General features: G+C 43.3%; 1 protein-coding gene across 1 annotated transcript in view; it reads right to left on the minus strand.

Annotated features, from left to right (window-relative positions):
• Nucleotides 1-21,120, minus strand: part of SYT9 (synaptotagmin 9) — a 119,171-nt gene extending 98,051 nt beyond the window's left edge. The window contains exon 1 of the mRNA XM_026651522.1: nucleotides 20,973-21,120. Coding sequence (XP_026507307.1) covers nucleotides 20,973-21,120 — 148 coding nt within the window. The remainder of the gene's footprint in view (nucleotides 1-20,972) is intronic.
• Nucleotides 21,121-21,365: the final 245 nt, after the last annotated feature.

Raw genomic sequence — 21,365 nt, forward strand, 5'->3', positions numbered from 1 at the left:
TGCAGCAGCCCCAGGTTTTATGCAGGGCCACTGGCTCCATGTCCCACTCCCCAGACACTGACTCAGAGCAAAAATGTGGGGGTGCTTCCTGCACCTATGCCCTGGCCCAGCCCTCCACCTGCTCTCTGCTCACCAACCCCTCACCTCACCTGGGGCCCGCGTCCCGGCCGCCGACCCCACTCCCTGGCCGCTGGCCCGGGGCCCCGTGCCCGGCCCCACCCCCTGCTCCCAGCCCTCCGCTCCCGGGGCCCGCCCTACTCCCGTCTCTGCTCCAGGGGCCCTGGCCACCGGCCCTGCTCACCAGCTGCTGGTCCCGTGCCCTGCGCCTGGCTGCCCGCTGCCAGGGCTCCATTCCTGGGGCCCTGCGCCTGGCCCCACAGCTGGGGCTCTGCTCTTGGCCCTGCACATGGGGTCCCGGCTGCTGACCCCTGCCCAGAGCTCCGCTCCTGGCTCCACGCCCACCCCTAGCTGTGGCCTCAGCCCCCTTACCCCTGTCCAGGTCCCCCCTCCCAGAAACACAGCCCTGCTCACAGCCTTAGCGAGGGAGGGGGGCAGACAGGGGTAAGGGGCCTGGCTTTCAGCACCCCCACTACTGTTATTGAGGGGTACCAGGAAAACAACACGGGGAGTTAGGCGGTAAGCAACTCAACCACATGGGCAGAGCAATCTGCAGGGTATAATAAAATACCACATGTTCAACTTAACTTGCATTCAGCTTCACTGTTTGTTAATAAAACACAGAGCATGCTTCCCTTGAGCCTGTGTATGTCCTGCAGACACACTACAGGATCTGGGCTCCACAGGTGTGGCTGGGGAATAAACATTCTCCAGAGTGCACCCTCAAAGCTATGGAGAATATGCAGTGTAAGAAACTGTTGACTTTATCAGCATTGATGAAGAACTGAGGCAGCAGCCATCAATGAGGTCATAGAACCTTCACTTTCAAAAGCCATAATGCCATGGACAAAGAAGTCTCCAGGAAATAGCACAGAAACATGGGCCTCTACAAATGTGCCTGTCTTTTCCACAGTCTTGATCTGTTGTAATACTTCACAGATCTGGAGGATTCCTTGGGTTCTGAGGAATTCCACGACTCCTGCTTGTTCTGAGGGAAGAGGGGCAACCCCCAGCAGGATAACCCCCTGTAACCACAGTGAGCTGAAACTTGTCATTCCCTGGCCTCTACATGATAATTCCTTTGCATGGGGGAAAATACAACTGAAAACAGGTGGAATCTTTTCCTAGATCCCTCAAAAGAGCTATGCAGTCATTGCAGTAAACAAACCTTCCTGGGGTCTAATTTTATTAACAATAAGGTAATTTCAAAATAACACCACATGAATCCCTGCCTAAACTGTCTCTGGTTTGGTTTCTCCTATAGTTCCTTACCTCAGAACCTCTCCGAGAGAACCATTCTACCTCAGAGCTCCTCCCACCTCTCTTATATTCAGGGTGGTGTTGAACAGGCCATGCCTGTCTCAGTGAGTCATTAGAATTGACTTGCAGTTCCCTGTAGGATTCCACTATTTGTTTCTTCTTAGTGTATGTGCAACGTGCCTCAGGTAGCACGTGACCAGGATTCATCATGGAATTTGGTCCGCTGATTGGATTATTAGCTTCCCCCGTCCAGGCCGGCTACTGACGGGGAGCGTGACATGAACGCTGCTCCATGCCCCCCACCATCTTCTAAAAGGGCAGAGCAAGAGGAAAACCCCGCCACTCTGATATTGTAAAGGAAGAATTTGTAAATTCTTGTTTTATTATTATTGTTTTTTATTTATTTATGGTACACCTAGGAAAATGAGAGCGATAAGGGAGATAAAGATGATGACTCAGTGTAATCACACTGAGTGAACTACTTTTTCTTTCTGTGGCCTGGTCTACACTAGGACTTTAATTCGGATTTAGCTGCGTTAATCCGAATTAACCCTTCACCCGTCCACACTACAGAGCCAGTTAATTCGAATTAAAGGGCACTTAAAATCGATTTCTGTACTCCACCTCGACGAGCGGAGTAGCGCCTAAATCGATTTTGTTAATTCGAATTAGGGTTAGTGTGGCCGCACACCACCGAATTACTGTGTTTAAGTTAATGGGGTAGTGTGGCCGCACACCACCGAATTAATGTGGTTAAAAACCAAATTAAGGTGCTTAGTGTGGCCGCGCACAATCGAATTTATACAACCTGTTTCCCAAATTCGAATTATCTAAATTCGGATTAATCCTGTAGTGTAGACATACCCTTTGGATTATCAGTAGCCAATCTTTCCCTTTCTTGATTGTTGGCTGAATAGGAAACCCAAGCAAAAACATCAATGTGCCAGATAGGGCACACACAACCATATGTGTATATCCATTGATACAATGTGACGTGACAGTTCCTGACAGAGGTGAGGGGGTTATCTTATATAGAATTGGAGGCCAAATTCTGTTCACAGTTTCACCTATGCAGCCTCATTGAAATTAATGGTTAGAAGAATCAGAAAAGAGAAACTTTCCAGACCCCATTCTGCTTTGTTACATTTGTGCTCCCCTACTGAAGTCCATGTGACTGTGTCTTGTGTTGCGTTTTCACTTTCCTCTGTAAGGTAGTGGTCTGGAACACTAATGATGAGGTTTGCTTATTTTAGGATTATTTTCACATAGCAATTTTAGGATAACTCTGTAGGATGCTTAATCTATTCACACTGCAATACTTGGGCAAGTCATTTCAACTCATCTCTAATAGAAACAATCAACGATTGTTCTTCTATACCCTTATATAATTTAAAGCTTGGATTTTCAAAGATGCTTAAGGGAATTAGTATCCAACTTCCATTGAATGTTAGTGAGATTTAGGTGTTTAACTCCTATGAACATTTTGAAAATCCCAATCTAAAAGACCCTTGTGAGTTGGGTACCATAGTTGAGAGGCCAGAAATGGTACCAGAAAATGGTACCATAGTTGAGAGGCTAGATTTAGTGGCCCCTGATATAAACTGACATGATGCCACTGAAGTAGAGTTACACCATGGTTGAATTTGTCCCAAAGAATGGATAAATTCAGACAAGGACAAGTAGAGGAAATATTCCTTTGAATTACCAGACAAATGCAATTTAAGAGAGCAGAAAATGTCTTACTTGCTATCCTTCTCAATTAGGAAAATTTTAAGGATCAGATTTTATCCACTTTGATTAAAAAAATCTAAGACAATTATATCATTAAACCTGATTAAATAAAAGAATCTTGAAAAGCTGCATGTTCTAAATTTCCAGAGATTTATGAAAGGAAGCTGGAGCATGAAGGAGCTTGCTCAGTCGAAAGCGAGGTACACTGCCAGTCTGCAATTTTCCCACAAGAATTTCACATGGGGGAAGCTTGGTGCATTTTAAACAGCTTATTCAAATGTTACATGGATATTGAGGATTTTTGGTAGAGTTTAGCGACAAATATGTAACTTAAAGAGCAAATAAATCAAGACCAAAATAATTGGTGTCTGTCCATTTAGTTCACAGGTGGTATGAGTCAAGCTATAGTTTGTTTGCTGAAATAAAAGGATTCCATATCTTGTGACTCTTTATTCCCACAACTGGAACAATTTTGCAAAGATGATAACAGTCTTCTCAGTTTTTGCTTCAGCTTGGTTCATACAGGAAGTGTATTTGAAAACATACAATGGATGTCTGACAGCCTTATACCTCACAAAAATAGGAAGCAATCACAAAATTTGTTGGGTATTTAGAGAATGAGTGAAAGCAAACCCAAATTCCTATCGTATAGTCAAAGATAGACCAGATTCTGAAGCAGAATGATTCCTACAAAATATTCCATTTGATTCTTTAAACACAGAGAGCACAGCTTGCAAATACATGGGCACCTAAATTCCACAACCAAATCCCACATCTGGACATTCAAACAAATACAGAGGCAGATAGCTGCCTCTTTAAGTGCCTAGTTTTTTTTAACTGTTGATTTCAATGCCCAAATGTAGAAGATTATGTCCTATTTAGTGCCCACATTTGCATATTGCATCCAACCTCCAAAGTGTATCCCACCAAAATCTAAACCTTTGTTCAATTAGTGCTTATTGCTAGGAATGCAAAACTAAAAGGTGTTATACCAACCCATTCTCTCCCCTGCAGGCACATGGGACAAATTATTATTCTTTATTATCTGCATTACACTAGTGTCTACATGCCAAACTGAGATCAGGTCCTCATTGTCCTAGGCACTGTGAAAACAGATAGTGAGAGAGAGTCCCTATCCCAAAGAGCTTACAATCAGTACAAAGGGTGGACAGGGAAATAGCAGCATAGAGAGGTGAAGTGACTTGCCCAAGGTCACACAGTAGGTGAGTGGCAAAGCTAGGAAAAGAACTCTGGTCTCCCAAGACCAAGTCTACTGTCATATCTACTACACCACGCTGCCTCTGTATAACCTCATTGAATCAGTGAGTTTGCACCAACATAAGAGAGAGCAAAATTGATGCACAGGACATATTCAGCACACCTACAGTGTAATTTTGAATGTATAGCATTTAGAATTCCAAACTGCTTTCTATGTATCTTCCTTTTCCCTTAAACTAACCCTGTAATTGTCATCCCATTACTTCATCTTGTAAGCATGAGTCAGCAAACACCTTTGAGGACCTTTTCCAGTGGCTAACCGCTGGCAAACAAGAATAGGCAATGTTTAGGGTTTTTTAATCAAATACATTAATATTTCAATTAAGAATACTTAATTGCTCACTACCCCTTTCTCTGCCAAATATCATTCACTGGGTACAATACATTGTGAATTTTTCTAAAAACAGTCTTATGAAAGTTGCCTGATAATCACTGGTTCGTTATGCAGCAGTTTGTATGTACAACGGTAATTAAATTTTCTTCCTGCTTTTTAAAAAAAATTATCTTATTGGTGGCAACAATCCCAGAGTCCTGGCCCAGCCTTGTGGTATACTATTTACAGTGAATCTGATATGTGTAGCTTTTGGTTTGGGAAAGTGATTACTTCTTCAACATGAAACATTCATACTAACTCTACTGTGCTTGAAATTATGGTTTATTTAATGCAGCCATGTCGCAGCATACTAGTGTAACCCACAGATCTCCTGGGTGTGGTGTTCTGTCCCAGCTAGTGGTACGGAGACCACTTAGAGAAGTAGAGCAAACACATTAATCTCTCTAGCTTTAGCTAACAGCCATATGGTTTTTGGCTCATGCACTAAGCTCCAGGGGCCCCAAGTTCGATGCTGCCCACCAACGACTGGGGTCTGTCGGCATTACACTAGGATTCCTGTAGAAAGGTAAGAATGGTAAAAGGTGGCCCATCTGTTAGAGCCTTGGGTACACTATAATGTGGGGAAATATCCACAGGAGAAAGTTGTTTTTATTGCTTGTGGTCTGATATGGTTGATTTTTCTGGCTGTCATATCTTATGTTGTGTTCTTTTAATAATGGGTCTTTCATATTTAGTTACACATAGCTTTCAGATAACAGTTTAAGGCACTTATTTTACAGCTTTCTGATCTGTTTGGTTACTGAGAGAAGAAAGGGAATATCATATATGCATACAGTGCAGATGGTGGCTGTTTGTCAGCAAGACCATATTAAGAGGAGAAACTGTCCCAGCTTGGTGAAAGGACCTGGTAAAGGGCAGTGCTGGTCAATGGTTTGGGGAGAGCCTGATTCCCCCTACAGCTCTCATCATCTTGGTCAGAGCATGGAGTGCTTCAGAGGTTCCTTACCTCCAAGGCTAATCAGCTGTTCACGGCATGAAGCAGTGCCTCTTCATCTGAAAAACGAATTGGGAGTGGAAGGATGGAGCTGCTTCTAAGGCTTTCCCAGGACAGCTGGAGCTCACTTTGACATTGACTGACAGGAGATGACCAGGGAAGCTAATTTTTCATTTGGGGGTAAGAGAAGAACAGGAATGGCCTCTCCTTATGGCTTGCTCTGCTGGGGCTAAAGGAGGAGTCCATCATGAGATTAGACCCTGAAATCTTTTTGGTGCAGGCACTGTCTTTATTTTGTGTCTTGTATAGTCCCAATCCCCAATGTGAGAGCTTAAGAGATAATAAATATCATAGCACTGGTTAGGGAGTAGGGTCCCAGGGAGAAAAAAGAGGGATAGAGCAGGCAAAGGAGGACCAATGAATGAGTATGGGACTAAAGTGGGAATGAATAAAGGGGAAATGTTCCAGAGCAGGAGTGATAGGAGGCAGAGATTTACGGACAAAGAAAGGAGTGAAAATGACAGTTAACTGGCAGGAAAAGACACTGAAAAAGACTTAAAGGAGAATTCTAGATATGGGGAAAAAAAGAAACTGGAATGATGGAAGAGAGAGGGAGGAAGAAAGTGTGAGACCTACATACTGTAGTTTATTATAACTTTTTAGCTTTATAAAAAGTTGATTGCTGAAGCCTGTTAATATATATGCTAATAATGACTGATACTGTGTAAATACACTGGCCTCACTTTCTATTCTGGTCAACCTCTGCTCAGCTCAGGAACAGAGCTGGGGTGGCTGGGAGCTAAAAGGGCTGGGAGCCATGTTTAGCACCACCCCTTCGCTGGGCCCAGCCAGATATCTGCTCAGAACTTGCCATAATTTAGAGCAGCCTCAGGTCTGGTCTGTTTTGCACTAGGTTGCCCCTGGCCCCAAGAGGACTTTTCAGCAGCTGAGGATTGATTTTGGTGGGAGTTAGATACCTAAATACCTTTGAAGATCTGGGCCATAGTGTTGTGGGGGCATATAAAGGGTGTAGTAGAGCTCAAGTAATGGGCTTCACCATGCATATTCCCCGGTAGCCAGATCTACAAGTTTTATGATTCCTTTTTGCTGCTCCAGCAACACGAAGAGACCAAAACGTAATGGACGGTCAAGCCTATTATATTTTATTTATGGTGGGAAATATCTCAAGACAATTGCAATAACTTGCCATTTATCTTGTTATATCCCAAATCTATCTGGGAGGAAAGATAAAAGAACTTTCTCTCTTTGACATGTAGAAAGGCTTTTCCTCTGCTACACATAGAACCATTAGACTGTAAAACTCTTGGTTTCGTTGATACCATTATCAGAGACAGTGTATTGTCCCTTTTTTCTGGACATTGAGAATTCTTACTGGGTTATTTCAGAGCAAGTTCCAATTAGTTTTAAGCTCTGACAGATGTCAATAAAGCATTTAATATGTTGTCTTATGAAACCTCAATTTAACCATTAATTGAATATGTCACACTCATATGAATTGAAAACTGACTATAAAGGGTAATGATAAACAGAATTGAATATTGCTGAGCAGTGGTGTCTGGTGGGATAATGTAGGGAGTGGCGGAAAGTCTGGTCTTATCATCTTCAGTGATGGAAGAGGGATTCAACAGCACAGTAAAGAACTTCTTAGACAATGCTAAATTTTGAAGGATTGCAAACAGCACTGAGGACAAAGAAATAATACAAAGAGACTTACAGAGATTAGAGCCATGAGTAGAAAATAATAAAATGAGATATAGCTGGGACAAGCACAAGATCATGCATGTGGGGAAAATAATCTGAAATACAGATACACATACAAATCTGGCAAAGAGATATGGGGTGGTAAAGGATAGCATATTTGACATGTGTTTACAATGTGCTATAGCAGCAAACTAGGCCAATTCAAATTTGTGCTTCTCAAAGGCAATAGAGCAGGAAGGTGATAACCCCTTTCTATAAGGCTCTATCTGGGCACAATATTACCAGAACATTATTGGCAAACTGGAGGGAGTTGAGTGAACAGCCACAAAAATTATCTGGGCTAGGGGGATTGATTTACAAAGAGAGATTAAAAGAGCGGAATATGTTGTGCTCAGCTAAGAGATGGCCAAGAGAGGCTGGAGTCACACTAACAGGCTACACCATGGCTAGAAAGGCACACTGGCAGTGAGACAGAATTAAAGAAGAGAACATTTAAACTAAATATCTGGGAAAATGTCCTGACTGAGATTTATCACGCTGAAGAAATAGTCCCCAAGGGAAGTCTTGAAAACCTCGTTGCTTAGAACTCGTAAAGCAAAATTGTCTAAAATGCTAGAAAATATATTGTAGGGACCATCCTGCATCCCATCTTTTATTCTATTCATTCTTTGCATGTCTAAAATCTGGAATCATTAGTGCCACTGGATTTTTTTCACTACCGTGTGGGATTTTCATCAATAATCCAAAAGATTTTTCTGAGGGAGTTCATGCCCTTGAGCCCTTCTACCACTTACAGTCTGATATATCTCTGGTGCTGTAAATTGGCTCAGGGCATACCTTTATGTGTCAGTTTTGGCTACATCCATTGCCTCCATGGATCCCTTTTAAGCATATCAAGCATATCCTATAAATCCTAGCTGTGGACCTGCTTGTCAGAGAAGAAAGCTAAACTTCATTCTTCTTGCTTAACAAGTATTCAGTATGCTGCTAAACATAGTGAGAACCTAAAAACATGCTGATTTGGTGTGATTACAAAAGCCAACGTTACAGATGTATGCAGCACCAGCTGGTATGGAGAACGTTTTCTCTACTTCATCCATTTATTAGATAAGAACAAACACACCTGTACTTGCTGTAATATATTCATTATGGTCAATACTAAAGAACATGTAGGTAAATATTTATTTTGCAATAAACTTAGTGATCAACTACTTTATAAATTGTGATCAACATTCTTTATAAAAAAAAACATTTCTATCTTTTAATTTTGCTGATGACCCAGTGAATGAAGAATTTTGGCTTGTAAGCTCACTTATTTTTCTTATCCATTTGAAAGCAGGCACTGTCACAAACATAGCATCAGAGTAAAGCTTTAAACTAAAATAATCTCCCTCTATCTTTTCAGGCTAAATAAAGCCATAAAAGAGCTTAAATTAATGCTAAAGTACAGCAAAAATCCACAACATTATAGAAAGTTCTTGAGTACAGTTCTGTAACAAACCAACAACAATGTTCATTATCCCCCAAAGGAATTTTTTAAAAAAATATCAAAATGTGTGTTTAAAAATGAAATATAAATTAAAGAACTCTTTGCAAAAATATAATGTTTGGGTACTAAATAAGGAGATACAGTAGTTAGAAATATGAGCTAGCATTGGAGAAGCAATTATAAGTTGGTTCTGATTGGTTAGTAAGGGCACAGTCATTATCCTAGTTACCCACCTGAGCAGTAGTGTGAGGTGTAGCCTTAAACCCCTGCCTGGGCTACCTCTATTGCTGGTATCAGCACAGAGGAGAGGAGGGGTTGGCAGCCTTCCCAGAGCTGCTACCTTCCCTCCTGTGCAAATGGTGGGGCGTGCGTGGTGCAGCCTTGGCTTCACCTGCCCTACTCAAAGAAGCTGGTCATTGCAGCCACGCCGGTGTGGAGGTGGAAGTAATCTTCACCCAGTGAAAGGTTGGCGCATCTTATTTCTCCCTGAAGCGTGTGTGTGTCTCTTTGCGGGGGGGGAGACTCAGAGACCGAACTGAGACTCTGAATCTCAGTTCAGACCCGGGCCTGCTTCTGGGACAGCACAACTGTGTGCTGCTCCTTTGGCAGGGCTTGTGGCAAAGCCACTATTCAACAATAAATTAAAAAGGCTAGATCCAGGCCTACTTTGATGGTTCAAAGCTACTATTACTATGACTAGGAGTAATGGGATCAAATTAAAAAGGGAAAATATAGGCTGAATGTCATAAAAAAGACTACCTGACCACGAGAACAATTTGGCTGTAGAACAGTTTCTCAAGGGAAGTAGTGAAAGCCTTATCACTTAAGGTTTTTAATACAGACTAGATAAAAGTTGTTCATATCTAATGTCTGGAACTCATTGAATCTCATAGCAAACCATCATATTGGAGAGGTCACAGAATTATGCATTATTTCGAGCAAGCCAATCAGTGCTGTAGGAAAAACATGTATGTTAAAATTTATTTCTACATTTACTGCCTCCCCACAGCCCAATCAGTGGTGCATTCGGGATATAAAACTGCACTTAACTCCATGTTCATTTAAGCTTTAACCTTGCAATGCCCAATAAAAAGAAAAATCAGACAATTACATATAGGAGGTCAAATCTGTAGAAGGGACCTCAACCCAGCCTTTGTTTTTATAACTGAAATCAGTTGGGATTATACTTCTGATTCCGATTTGTGGATGCAATCAAGGAGTTAGATGTCTAAATGCAGACATCTGCACGCACAATTGATTCTGCTCAGGAAATTAGAAGCCATTTTGGGGGAGGGGAGAGGGAAATGTGGCTTATTATTTGCACTTTAGTCACTCAAATTAGCACAAAATACAGAGGTGAAAGTAAGCCGGTACGCCCCAGTACGGTGTACCGGCAAGAGCTGGTGCGCCATACCGGGGTGGCCCGGCTTCCCCAGGGGGCAATTTAAAGGGCCTGGGGCTCCAGCCCCTGCTGGAGCCCCAGGCCCTTTAAATTGCCACCAGAGCCCCACTGCTGGAGCCCTGGGGTAGGGCTGTGGGGCTCTGGCTATTATTTCAAAAGATGGGGCTCCCGCTGCTTCTACCGCCCTGGCCCTTTAAATAGCTGCTGGAGCCCCACCACCACTACTCCAGGGCTCCGGCGGCTATTTAAAGGGCCAGTGCAGTACAAGCAAGGGAGCCCCAGGCCCTTTAAATAGCCCCCAGAGCCCTGGGATAGCAGGGGACTCCAGGGGCTATTTAAAGGGCTGGAGCTCCAGCTGCCTCTGCCGCCCCGGTCCTTTAAATAGCCGCTGGAGCCACACCGCTTCCCCAGGGCTCCAGCAGCTATTTAAAGGACCGGGGCAGTAGAAGCAGGGGAGCCCCGGGCCCTTTAAATAGCCCCCAGAGCCCCTGGCTGCTGCTGCTACCCCAGTGGGGGAGGGGAGGAGAGGAGGCACTTACCTTACAGGGTGGGTTGGGGCTGGGGCTGGCTCTGACCCCCTCATCCCTGCCCCTTCCGGCCTAGGCCCTGCCCCTTCCAGGGGCCAGAGCTGGCCCCAGTGTACCGGTAAGTCACTGGACTTACTTTCACCCCTTACAAAATATAACAATTTAGAATGCTAACAACATTATGTATTGTGACAGACCCAGACCAGTGGGGTACAGGAGTCTGGTAGAGGGCAAATATACTAGTCACTGGATGAGTAGTTTTCTGTTCCCTGAGTGACCAGAGCAGGGGCTGCACTAGCGTAATCAAGAACCTGCTAGAATCAATTAAGGCAGGCTAATCAGGGCACCTGGGCTTTAAAAAGGAGCTCACTTCAGTTTGTGGTGCGAGTGTGAGGAGCTGGGAGCAAGAGGCGCAAGGAGCTGAGAGTGAGAGGGTGTGCTGCTGGAGGACTGAGGAGCACAAGCGTTATCAGACACCAGGAGGAAGGTCCTCTGGTGAGACTAAGGAAGGTGTTTGGAGGAGGCCATGGGGAAGTAGCCCAGGGAGTTGTAGCTGTCATGCAGCTGTTACAGGAGGCACTATAGACAGCTGCAGTCCACAGGGCCCTGGGCTGGAACCCGGAGTAGAGGGCGGGCCCGGGTTCCCCCCAAACCTCCCAATTGACCTGGACTGTGGGTTCTTCCAGAGGGGAAGGTCTCTGGGCTGTTCTCCAACCCACATGGTGAATCTCTGAGGCAAGAAAATCCGCCAATAAGCGCAGGACCCACCAAGATAGAGGAGGAACTTTGTCACAGTATCAACAGCATTATCGTACCATATGTTCACAAAAAGTTTTTACAAGGAACTACTAACCCATACAGCCATTAGAAATTAAGCCTTTTACATAAGTGATTGGGGCTATGTGCCCTATAAATGTAAATAAGTGCCTATAGAAAATAAACTCATGAATATTTCTTAGAGATGTAATAAAGCAAATTCTGCCCTCAGACAAGAATGTGCAAATCCCATTGAAAGAAAATGTTGTCACTACTAATGTGATGGTAAAGGCTCAGTGGGAATGTGGTGGGGCGGCTGCCCCACGCCCGGAGAGGGTGGTCTGTGGCAGGCCTGGGCGCCTGCGTAGACGTGCAGCCAATCAGAGAAGGGCTTACTGGGAGCCAATCAGAGGACAGAATGGGGGCCAGCCAATCAGGGCCCAGCTCAGCCATATAAAAGACTGCTCAGAGCGAGAGCAGTCAGTCTGTCCCAGGCCTTCAGAGGGGAAGGTCTGTCTCCAGCGCTGGGAGGCCAGCACCACGGACAGCGCAGTGCAGGCCAGCTTTAGAGAGTGGGAGAAGGCCCCACTCCGTAGCCTGCCAGGCGGCAGGTCTGGAAGGAGAAGGCCTAGCACAGAGAAGGGCTGTTGGGGAAGCGGTCCAGAGGAGTAGTCAGAGGAGGAAGGAGAAGGAGGACAGCAAGACTGTCGACAGAGGGCCTCTGGACCGGGACTCAGAGTAGTGGGCGGGCCTGAGTTTCCCCCCCCCGCTTCCCTCCTTATTGTTATATTTGGCCATACACCCAGCCATAGGCTGCAGGGAGCGACCGGCCGGAACCATGCCAGATCCTCGACAGGAGGGATCGGACTTAAAGGTGTGGGGCTGTTGATCACCCCCTCCCCTGGAAGGGGGTGTGAATAGACAGAAGGACGCTGTTGGAGGGCAGTGCTCCAGAAAGAGGGCCCTGTGCGTCGGGAGCACAGTGGGCCCACACGCCAACCCCTGGCAAGACGACAGACGGGACATCACCAGAAGGAGGTGCTCTACTGGATCAGACTGATTCCTCGCGGTGACCAGTAGGAGACGCTGTGGTGGTGAGTCCCAACCTTGCCTGTCACAGGGAATTACAAGCATATACATGTGAGAGCAGAATTTGATCCAATTTCTGAAATCTACAGAATATGCAAAGGCATTTAAGGTTAGAGCCTTGGAGTAATGAAGAGGGATTGGACTGTAATTAATCACAAACACCTGAAAATGTTGGTATTTCTTATGTTTCTCTTTAGGTAATTTCCCCATCTGTATTTTTCCATTGATTATCCTAATTTTCTTTGACAGTGATAGTACATTATAAGAAACTTGCTTGAGTAGTTGGATGTTAGTGGACTAGACTAGCAATGGGAAGCTCTGATAAAGTGATTCTCTCTCAAGATTTATGCTGGGATTTTATCAGGACACCGCTAACAAATCAGAATGCTTAGCATCTTATACCAATTGGAGCCCAAAGTAATACTGTGGAAGCCTGGATACATTTGTCTTCTCTCAGAGTATTTAAAAAAAAAACCACCTCAAAAATGCAAACTGCAAATGTAGTTAGCAGCACTCTATACTGTACAGCCCACCACTGTGTGCATTTAAGGCCTATTTTGTAAACTATGCAAGTCTGGTGTAACTCCTGGGAAGTTCTAGGATTACAGCAAGGATAATTTTAATGAAGGAATTTACAGTCCCTCCCCCTCCCTCTTTCTACTTTAAGAAAGTCACCTGGAATGCTTTGTAAGAATTTCTGCTTTTCACTTGCTACATTAAATATTTATTCCCTATGCTCACTTGGTGGGTCCAACTTTTTACAGGTAATTCTCTGCAATCTTGCTGTTTTCTGAGCATGAAGAATTTACTTCAGGTTATTTTTTTAAGCCCCTAAATCAATAATATGGGGACAGTTCTCAACAGTTCCAATCTCTTACCCAGCACAGGTGTGGGGAAGAAGGGGAAAGTGGCTAGGAGCCATCTTTACTCCTTCCTCTCTCCTGTGGCCAGCAAGGGGCCAACTGACCCTCTCAGAGCAGCCACAGAGAACTGGTGGAAGCGGATGAGGGTGGAAATGCCAGGAGAAGCTGGAGTAAAGTCAGCCACACTAGCTTTTGCCAGCTCAGGATTCCTCAATTTGGAGGAATGCTCAGTTGACTCCTTTAGGGCAGTTTTAAGGTTACTTATGCAACCCTGGCAGTGCACAGTGAGGTTAGCTAGGCTGAGGATCTGGCCATACATGTCTGTACAACATCTACAACAACTAGGCTCCAATCTGGGACCTCTGGATCCCACTGTAATACATCCAATAACAAACAGCTGAAGCATCTATACATACACAGAATATTTGTAAAAAGACATTTCCCATAGTATAGGTCTGTAACAGCTCTGGCCGCCGGGGGGGGGGGGGGGGGGAGCCCCGCGCCCCCGGCGGGGCGCGCGGCCCCGCCCCCGGCGCTCTGGCCGCCGGGGGGGGAGACCGGAGCCGCCGCCGGGGCTCGCCGCCCTCCCCCAGGGGCTCCGGCTGCCCCCCCCCGCGGGGGGGGGGGGGGGGGCGGCCGGAGGCTTTTTTGCCTGGGGCGGCAAAAAAGCCAGAGCCGGCCCTGATTTTCACCATCTTCTTTAGTTTGCTTCACATTGTATCACTGGTTTTGTAAGGGCAACAACTAAAGTCCCCAAATCTTTGTTGGTAAGCACACTTATAGTCCTTCTTGTTTTAGCAGATACATGCTCTTTTGTTTCCTCTTTCTCAAAGCACATAATTGTACAGTTATCTGTTGAACGCAGCATTTTTTCTCTCGTAACCTGAGTACTTAACTCTATTAGTGTCAATGGAAAATCTGAGTGCCTCGCCATTTACAGTAAATGTGCACTAAACCCAGTTAAAACAATATACCATCTCACATTAAAGATGAGCAGCAAACGTTTCTTTAAATCCCCCAAACTTGCGCCTGACTTTTCAAAAGAGGAAAAGTGTTCAGCTCCCATTTAAAATATGTCATTAAAACTCTATTTTAACGAAGTTTAAAACAATATTTTGGTTTCTGAAATTCAAAGGAATCTGAGCTGCAGTCTTCCTTGTTCATTTGCCATAATGTCAGAGGAGCTGGTTTACTGCTGCCTTACATCATGGGGAGTGACTTATACTGATGGGAAATGGGTCGAAAACACTATCCATTCAGAATTGTAGCATTTTACCTTTATTTGTACTGGTGTCACTGGCTACAAAATATGCAGGGCAATGGTGAATCTGGCCCAGAATGAGTAAAAAACACAGTGACAATAAATGTACTATACCCTGAAAGGGTTATTCCACCGTTTTTCACTTCGTGCCTGTGTAAATTGTTTTTTCCCCTTCGGCTGAAATTTCTCATGCTTAAACTAATCTTTTTCCCTGATACTTTTCGTTTTTTCAAAGTTTGAACAAAATCAGTTGAGTCACTTTCGAGTTGTCCAAGCATGAAAAGTTAGACATGTCCCTCTTAAGAAATTAAGCTAGTTAATGTCAAACTTGCTGGGGATTTAGCCCTAGTTAAGGACAAAGGAATGACATGTTTGAAGAAACCTAAGCTGAGGTTTTCAGAGAGGCCCAAAGGCATGAGGACTCCAGCTCCCATTGAACCACAACTCCTTTAGGTTCCTGTGAAAACCCAGGCCCAATTCACCAATTTTTTTAAGAAGTGATTTAATATAATTAATATTATTTTATTCAGAAAAATGCAAGCCCCCATAATGAGACTGGTTTTAAGATGAGTTCACAACACATTAGTAATCATAATATGGGGTAAAATGTACAGTCCGTGTTGGAAAGATTTTCTGTGAGCAAGGGTGTGTCTAGACAAACAGTTAGCCTCTGGCAAGCTGGGGTGTGTATCTACAGGACACTAGCGTGCCACATACTAAGTGGCAGTAGCAGGGTCCACACAGCCAGTTAGTGTGCCACAGGCTATAGCACTGTAGATTTACACCCTGGCTTGCCAAAGATTTCATTTAAACAAGCCCCAAGTTTGGCTTCTGTGCTCACGTGATTGGCTGAATGCCAACCAGTTCAGACATCTTTGCTGCTTTCCACTTTTGTTTTTCCTATTGATAATGTATTATGCAGCTAAGCCACCTATGCCCTGTGTAGAGGAATCAAGCAAAGTTAAAAATGCACTCAGTTAAGTAATGTATTGATGAAGAGGACCCTTAGCTTCCACTGACATAAATGTAAATTGTACCCTTTCACATTGTTCCTTCAATAGCCATCACATTTCCATGGCTACATTTCTTGGTTTCTTGATTGCAATCAACTATTTTTAATTTGATTAAATAATAAAGTCTGACTTTCCCATTACTGTATAAAATCCATCGCTTTTGCTCAAGACCTATAGAGTTCTTCATGTCTAATGTCCATCACTAAGCCACAATATTCACTGTTTATTCTATTTCAGCAGATAGTGATCATTTTAAAAGGACATAATTAAGAATAACCTCTGATCTTATTGGCTTATCCTCAAAATGTGCAATCCAATATGACAGTCAAGAATAGGCAGCTTTATTTAGTATTTCTACTGTCATTATTCCGCTCAGTGTGACATTAATGAAAATTCACCATGATTAATGGTCTAGCCCTTTTATATAACACCCTTATCTGCATAAACATTTCCTGATCATTCTTCTCATCCTCCTCCAAAGGTCTACAACAGCTTCCAATGACCTTTTTAAATTTTTTATTGTAAGTTTCTAGGGCTAGATCCTTTCACTCTTTTATCTACAGGAAGAGTAAAGAATCCAATCCAGATTGTGCTGTAGAGGCATACTGTCTTTTTTTGACATACTCTCCAACATTTTATCACAAAATTTCCTAGTCCTTTGAATAAACGCTTCATACTCATAGATCAGTAATTATCAACAAACTGGAAACCAGGCAGTGAGCACTCGTGGCTGCAGGACATGCACAGTAAGGAGCACATGGAGAGCAGAAGCTGTGGAAAAGGTGGGGGGGTAATCTGAGAAGGGTGAGACATGCCACAGCAGAGGACCCTGTAGAAATGTGCAGGGATGGGCACGTCTACCAAAGAACAATGGCGGACCAACCCTGCCAAATGACTGGTCCCTGGGGAATTCTCTGGTGTGTTGGAAGATGGGTGAAAAGATATGCAAACACAACAAAAAGCAGTGGCAAAAAAATGTAAAAATTGCCGTCTGATGTATGGGACTTTGTCATCCAAAAATATACATATTGTCCTATTTGTAACAGAAGTGCAAACCACAGGAATTTGCCACAAAATTCGCCACTCTGAAAAAACCAGCATTGACTCTAGTGGACAAAAGAAGACCACTATCACTTACCTTCGGTGCTAAACTGTTAACAGTCCTAAACCAAAATCATAGTACAGTTTTGACTGATCTTTCTACAAAACACCCGCTTCTCTGGCAATCCACAGTCACATACCTGTGTGACAAAAGTATACAGCTGCTTCTACACACTGCTAAGATATGCCCCACATCAGATGTTTAACTTGGGAAGTGAGAAAGGACTGAAAGAGGGATCTACTAGAGGAAAAGTCCACAAAGAATCAGCACGTACTTGCTGTTGCCCTGATTCCTCTTCAGCAACTGAACACCCATTCCTCAACTGCAAATTTTTTGTTGGCTTTAATTAAACTCGCTTTCCAGGTGACTATCTCAAAGGTCCCATAACTCCACTTAAGATGGTTTTCACATGCATATCTAAGGTACTGATGTGGCCCTCATTACCATAGTATCTGAGCATCGCAGAGTCTTTAATGTAGTTATCCTCACAACACCCCTCTGTGGTAGGGAAGTGCTATTACTACAACATTTTACAGGTGGGGAATTGAAACAGAGAGGCTAAGGGCCAGCTTGTTAATGGTATTTACCTGCCTAAAGATGCAGATAGATGCATTTTTCAAAAGTGCCTTGGCACCTAACTCTCATTGAACAAATCCTACTAGGTGGCTATCTACATCTTTAGGTGCCTAAATACTTTGAAAATCTGGTTCTAAGTGACTTGCCCAAGTCATTTTACACATGAAGTCTGTGGTGGAGCAGTGAAGTGAACCTGGATCTCTTAAGTCCCAGGCTTGTACCCTAACCAATAGACCATCCTTTCTTCCATATAGGGAAAATTATGTAACAAGTAAAGATACTGTACATCATCATTTTCACCAGGTTGAAGAGTTTAGGTGAGCATATAATTTACTGGGAAAATGCATCTGAGCATGGAGAAACTTTCTAAAAACAGCATTCACATATTTTTTGTACAAGAACTGCCATAATGAAAACAGTAGCACTGCTAACCATTAGCCACACACCACATAGATTTTTCCTTTATGGCCTATTTACTAACAAATGTTTATGTATTTTTAAATGGTTTTCTTTTGTGTCTGGCTTGACAGGATTTCCTGCTATCTGAGAGGAATGTGGTTTGGGTGGCTGATGAAAAACTTGCTTACATAGGAAAGCGAGTATGACACAATTAAAATGACTTCATGCTTATTTTTGCCCAGAAGAATCTGTCCCCAGCCCTATATTGTAGCCACCATCCTTCCAGTCCTTGAAAACTGATGAGTCTCTCTTCAGAGCCCATAAATTCCATTCCACCATTAACTCAATCAAGCTGGATTTGGCCTGTCTGCTATTGAAGGGGTACTGTCTCCCTCTTTTGGGAGTAGAATGCACTGTCTTCTTACCAGCCATGGATTTGACTGGGAAACCAAACTTTATGGGCAATTCATTTTCCTGACAATCCATATTTGAATTACAGAAATGTGAGTTAAGTACAATTAATAGCTTCCTAACATAGTAGTTACTCTGTGTAATAGATCAGGTTTGCAGCAAATACTAAAAACCCATCCTACCATAATGGTTTAAGAAATAATGAGCTAAAAAGAAATACAGAAACCGTTTTCTTCATTAAGGAAAGTAATATGAGAAGACTAAGAATCTCATATTCTTGCAACTATGTATGCTAAATGTATATAACTTTATTGAGCATAGTATGTTTTTAAAATGCTCCCAAACAGAATGCCAGACATCATGTCTGCATGATACTTTCATGAAAAGTCAGGTGTCTTGACAAAAAAAATCTCAAACCTTTATTATTCAAAGTGATGTAGGCTATTTCTTTATATATGGTTCAAGTAACTCACAATTCTAAGTGATAATTGACTTAAGCAGATGTCCTCTTGGAATCATTACTTCAGATACAAGAATGTGATTGATACCCGAGTATATAAAAACTAGAGAAACTAGAAATAGATACAATCACTTCTTGAATGCTTTTTGACAGACAAGTGTCTGTCACACACAAAGTATTTATTTGAACCAAATAATTCTTAAAATTATTAAATTAATGTGTATAATATTTATTTGGTGAGTTATTCTACCTATTTTTAGTAAATTTTAACGTTCTTGTTACAAATGTCTGAAATCTTTTAAAGTTAGAGTTGTTTTAAGTGAATGAAGTTATCACAGCTGAAAATAGATCTTAATACAAATAACCTAGATATATGAAAATTCTGCTTCATTTATTGTACATGGAAATTTTTTTTACCTAACTAGTTTTATTCTCCTTATTGGATTGCTCAAGCTATCTTAGTTTACCCAAGCATTTGTCAGTAATTTACATCATGAAAGCTGCCTCATATTAATCAAGTTACTGCAAAAATCTTTGTTTGAAAGCAGTAGACATTGAAGAATAGGCTGAAATTGGAATAAAATCTGCTAAGTGAACTAACTACTGTAAGAATAGTAAATAAATTATTATTGGTGTGCAGTGATGAGCAGCTGAACTGACAGTACAATTTAAAGTACTGCAAATACTGTCCAGTTCTCAGTTATTTTAACTCTTTCTAAAAATGGTCTGCTCATTATAATTTTCCTTCACACCTGTGAAATCTTGATTTGACGCAGTATAGAAATTGAAATATAGTATGAGAAACTTTTAAATCTGCTTATGCTCTACAAAATGTTTTCTCCACTGTGGGTAGAAGGAATCTGGGCACTTTGGGGTAAGAACATCAAATGTTTACTATTTTTCTGAACGGCAGCCAGAGTTCAGCTTCCTAATTAAGAAACTTAAGGGAGTATTTAAATCAGAAGAAACTAAGACAACCAGGCTCAAAACATAATCGAAAATAAATCTCTCAGTTTACATTCTGTCAATTTTAAAGGCTGTTTATTCTGCCTCCTGTCACTGAAAGGCAAAAGAAACCCATCAAGCACCTCTATATCAAAACATTGTCCTGTGAGCTATTAGATCTTATTGTTTAAATAAAAGACTAATATAAAAACCCAATAATTTAAAATCAAATATAGACTGATACAAGGACCACATAAATTCAGGAACAACCCCTCAAGGACCATTCACTGAACACTGAGATTCTGGTTTGATTGAACGCAGTAAAGCTAGGTATAGGGTCAAACTACTATCAGGAAGCAAACAAATTCTTAAGCTTTAAAACAAACGAAAACACTGGACAACTAAGATGAGATCATTTAAAGTAGTATCTATGATTCCTGGTTTCAGACCAGCAGTCACAATTATATTTCACTGGGAATATTCTTGAAATTAAGATTTGCTAAAATTGATGTACATAAATGCTTTAGTCCTAAATGAATCCAGTTTCAAGGGGAGAAATCTAATAATATAAATAGTGTAACCACCTGAAAGAATGGCTGGAAATTGATAACACCAGTTGTTGCTTTCTTCAAGTAGTCTGAGAGAAAATCCTAATGATTTAGGATCACTTAAAACCCCATCAGGTTTTACCTTTCAGCAGCCTTGTAGATTACTCTTCAGAACAACACTTAGGTCAGGTCGTTGCTTGAAACTAAAGAATAGATTCTGTGACCGAGTCCACTCCTATCCTGAACAATCGGAGCTATTGCTTTTATCCTAGGAGGATGTTTCCCCTCTGAAGTTAGAGCACAGGGGGTGTATATGCGCTGGGGGAGTGGGTATGAGGGGACACACATTCTTCACCTCCCTTGTTGTTCAGTGGAGGTACCTAGGGGTAGGGCGAGGCTATTGATTCTGCATCCCCCATGGGTGGGGTGAGATGCGGAGTATTGATTCTGTGTCTCCCCGTGGCTGGGGTGGGATGGGGGGTATTGATTCTGCGTCCCCCATGGGTGAGGTGGGATGGGGGTATTGATTCTGCGTCTCCCGGACTCCAGACACCGGGGAAGGCGTCTTGGAGGAGTGGGGTTTCTCCCCTTCCCAGTAAGTTAGCGACACAATGAGGGTGGGAAGGGACTAGGCAGTATTGTTTTCTTCTTGCAACCCCCGTCCCCCGCCCTCCGGCCTGAGCAGCAGCGTGTACCTGAGTCCGTGAGCCGGGGCCGGGCTCTGTCCCGCAAGTAGTAGATGAAATCCAGGCAGTTCTCGTTCTCCACCGCCCCGCTGGAGCAGAGCTCGGCCAGCAGCTGCAGCGCTTTCTGACAAATCTCGTCCTCCCTGCCGCCAGGCATCGCCCCCCAGCATCCTTGGGAATGGAGCCGAGCTCTCCGCTCACACTGCACGCGGCGGCTGCCTCTGCCTGCCGCCCGCCTGCAGCCGCCGATGCCACTGGGCAGCCGCCTGCATAGTTGGGAGCCAGCCACAGCAGGGGTCCCCCCCCTTTGCAAGCCCCCGCGCCCCCTCTGCTCCGAACTGAGCCTTTCTTGGGGACTGCCCTGTTGGCTCTGCTATGGAGGGAGCACCAGGCTGCTCCTGG

This window comes from Terrapene carolina, unplaced genomic scaffold (genome assembly GCF_002925995.2).
Source record: "Terrapene carolina triunguis isolate 2854851 unplaced genomic scaffold, T_m_triunguis-2.0 Scaffold96, whole genome shotgun sequence".
Classification (NCBI taxonomy): Eukaryota; Metazoa; Chordata; order Testudines; family Emydidae; genus Terrapene; species Terrapene triunguis.